Here is a 3135-nt window from a genome sequence, read left to right on the forward strand (position 1 = left end):
GATGCAGTGTGGTCTGAATATCCCACCTCTTGTCATGCAGAAGGCCTGGCTGCTGTGGCCTTGGCCCAGGGCATGGAGTGAGGGCTGGAGGGGACAGCCTGGCCTGGAGAGGAGAGATGGGACCAGGAGTGAGCTCCCCTTCCTCAGGCTGGGGCTTAGGGGCCCACCTAGTCTGTGTGGGTACTCCTGGGCCAGGGGAGGGGCTGGGGGAGGCTGTGGGCTGGCCTCCAGCCCTCAGCCAGGATCCTGCAGCCAGTTCAGAAGGAAGCAGCTCCCCAGCCTGGATGGTGATGCACCAAGGGTTAGGCCATTCTTCCTTCTGTCTAACTTAGATCCTGCTTGCCTTCCCACCTCCTTGTCTGCCCATTGATAGAGAGGAGCCGAGGGCCCTGTGGAGAGGGTGGGGGAGGCTCTCAGGTCTGGCACCTTCCAAGGTGTCCCTGGGTCCATGGAGCTGTCCCCAGCCTGGTGAGCTGGCATCAAGCAGGAAGGGGGACAGGGTGATCCCTGTGTTCGCAACGGCTCTTTGTTCCCTGGACGTGGAGGGCAGGCAGGAGGTGGAGGTAGGGACCCTCTAGAAGCAGCAGAGCCCAGCTTCTCCTCGTCTGCAGGACACCCACCCTCAAGGTCTTCCCTGGCCCGGGGACCTCTTTGTAGCAGTGGTGTGCAGGCCCCCTCACAGGTCCTGGGCCCTGACCCCTCGCCTTTCCCTATTCCAGGGGGCACCAAGCTGGGTCTGTCTGGGCTCAGAAGCCCCCACTCTCTGAGCTGCTTCGGCTGTGGTAGCTGGGACTGGGGGTCCGGGAGGGGCTGCGCGTGTGGCTGCGGCTGCGGGTCCCACGGCTGCGGCTGCTGTAGCTTCCGTGGCTGTGGCCTGGGCTGGGGCTGCGGCTGGGGCTCCGGCTTGAGTACTCGCTGCTCAGGCAGCTGGAGGAGGATGAGGGGCTGGGCCGGTAGTAGGGGATAGGACGCTTTCGGGCGCTGCCGGGAGGGAAAAGCTGATTACAGGCCATTCAGGTCCCTGAGCTCTGCCCTGAGCTCTGTCTTGGGCCCTCACTCAGGTCCTGAGCCCTTCCCCAGCAGTGGCCAGGGCTTCCCTGCCTCAGTTTCCCCTGAGCTCTGGCCTTGGAGTGCCCCCTGCCCCAAACGGGTTGGACAGTCAGTGGTCTCTTGCCAATTTCCTGTTGGTCATTTCATTTTTCCTCACTTGTCTTCAGAGAATGGGGACCAAGTCTCTGCTTGGCCCCAGAAGGTGCTCAATAAATATTTGTTGAATAAATGAAACTTTTAAATATAGACAACTCACATCAACCAAGCTAAGGAGTGGTTTCTGGGCATGGAAAGGGTTGGGATGTGGCCCAGCCCTGCTTCTCTGGTCCCCACAGAATCGAGGGTTTTGGTTTGTTGGGTCAATTCAAGGGAACAAGGAGGAGAGCCCTGGCCGTTGCAGTGCATGCCCATGGCCCCCGCCCAGTCCCGCTGGCCCCTTCTCACTCAGCTACCTCCCGCCGGCCCGGAGTTAGTTTGAAGCCAGGAGGCTGTGACCCAGAGAAAAGAAAAGAGAGTGGTTAAGGGGGCAACAGTGCCCCATGGCGTGGGGTTAATTCTGAGGAAGAAAACAGGTGTACGTTAGTGGGAGGAGGAGGCAGCCTGGGAGAGGGGCTGAGGGGGGTGCCAGGTGGAAGATGCAGGGCTCCAGTTGTCTAGGACCCTCAGCATATGGGTGAGGTGTATGGCCTGTCTAGAGGGTGTCTCAAGTCCCTCTGTCTGGTCCCTAGCTCTGGGCTGAGGGGAGGAGGCGATGCCCTCTCCTCCCCCCGCAATCTGCCTCACCAAGGACTTGAAAGGGCTAGTTCGAGAATCAGTCCATGTTAGAGCTGAAAAGATGCTCAGGGAAACTCTGCTAACTGCTCAGACACGAACACCCAGATCCAGAGAGGCACACCAATCTCCCAAGGCTGCCCAGCAGGGTCTGTGGCAGAGCTGGGCTCAGAATTTTGCCTGTAGCCCTCGACCCCAAGTCAGGGGTCTAGGGCTTCAGAGTGAGTTCCACAAACACAGACCATGATTGCACGGGGAGACCTGCGCCCACACGCTCCAGTCCTGGCAGAGCAGCTCTCTGATGTGGCTTCTGCCGTATCTGCCACACATTCCCCACAGCCCCATTGGACTGGGGTGGGGGGAGGGGAGAGTGGAAGGGACAGGCCCTCCCACAGCTGCCCCAGAGAGCAGGCTGCTGGTGCCCCCTCCTCCGAATTCCCCCGGGTGGGGGAGGTTGCTGGGAGGTGAGCAGTGAGGTTAGTGACAAAAGGAGAGGCAGACAGATGACAGCTGAACAGAGCCAGATCAGCTCACATGGGCATCTCCCCTGCGACCTGTGGGGAGGGGGTCCACACGGCCCCCAGGCCGGCCACAGGCCACTCGGCAGGCTGGACCTTGAGATGAAGGAGAAAAGGAGACATCATTGCCAGGAGATGGATGTGGGGAGGACCGAGAGAGGGAGGGGCTCCAGGAGGGATGGCTGGAATCTTCCGGAGCTGAACTCCATGCCTGCTGCTGCCCACTGAGACCCAAGTACACAGCCCCCGCCCCTCCGCGGGCCTGCAGACCCGTGCCTCCGAGTCCCACCCTCCCCAGCACCTCCAGTTCTAGCCTCTCTCCTCCTCCAGGGGCCTCTAGCCCTCACCAGGCCCTCTTCCCGGCCCTGAACCCCTCCTCCCCTCCCGGCACCAGGTTCATTGCGTCCCGCAGGAGGTCCCTGCGGCCCGGCGGGGCCCCTCCGTACCTGGTGATGCGCCGCGGCTCCATGAAGCTGGGCGAGTCCCGGCGCCGCTTGCGGATGGGCGAGTAGCTGCGGGAGCGGCGCCGGGCGCGGGCGGCCTCGGCCTCGGCGTGCCTCGCGCGGCCCTCGCCGTCCTTGTCCCTGCGGGCCCGGCCGAGGTGAGCGACGCGACCCGGCCGGCCCGCCCGGGCCCGGCCCCGCCGCCACCCCTGCGTCCGACGGGGCCCCGGGCCCGCACTTACCGGCCCAGGGGTTTCTTGGGCGACGGCGAGCGGCTGGGGCTGCGGGTCCTCTTCTCCGCGGAGCGCGAGCGGGACTTGGAGGGCGAGCGGCTGGAGCTCCACGAGCGCGGG

At 63.6% G+C, this 3135-nt stretch overlaps 1 protein-coding gene across 1 annotated transcript in view; it reads right to left on the bottom strand.

The window, feature by feature from the left end:
* Positions 1 to 594: 594 nt before the first annotated feature.
* The window catches only part of SRRM3 (serine/arginine repetitive matrix 3), a 55675-nt gene continuing 53134 nt past the window's right edge, over positions 595 to 3135 (bottom strand). Inside the window, exons 13-15 of the mRNA XM_034669536.1 lie at positions 3025 to 3134; positions 2786 to 2923; positions 595 to 981 (exon numbers count right to left, since the gene is read on the bottom strand). Coding sequence (XP_034525427.1) covers positions 747 to 981; positions 2786 to 2923; positions 3025 to 3134 — 483 coding nt within the window. The 3' untranslated portion in view covers positions 595 to 746. The remainder of the gene's footprint in view (positions 982 to 2785; positions 2924 to 3024; position 3135) is intronic.

Source organism: Ailuropoda melanoleuca, chromosome 10, assembly GCF_002007445.2.
Source record: "Ailuropoda melanoleuca isolate Jingjing chromosome 10, ASM200744v2, whole genome shotgun sequence".
Taxonomy (NCBI): domain Eukaryota; kingdom Metazoa; phylum Chordata; class Mammalia; order Carnivora; family Ursidae; genus Ailuropoda; species Ailuropoda melanoleuca.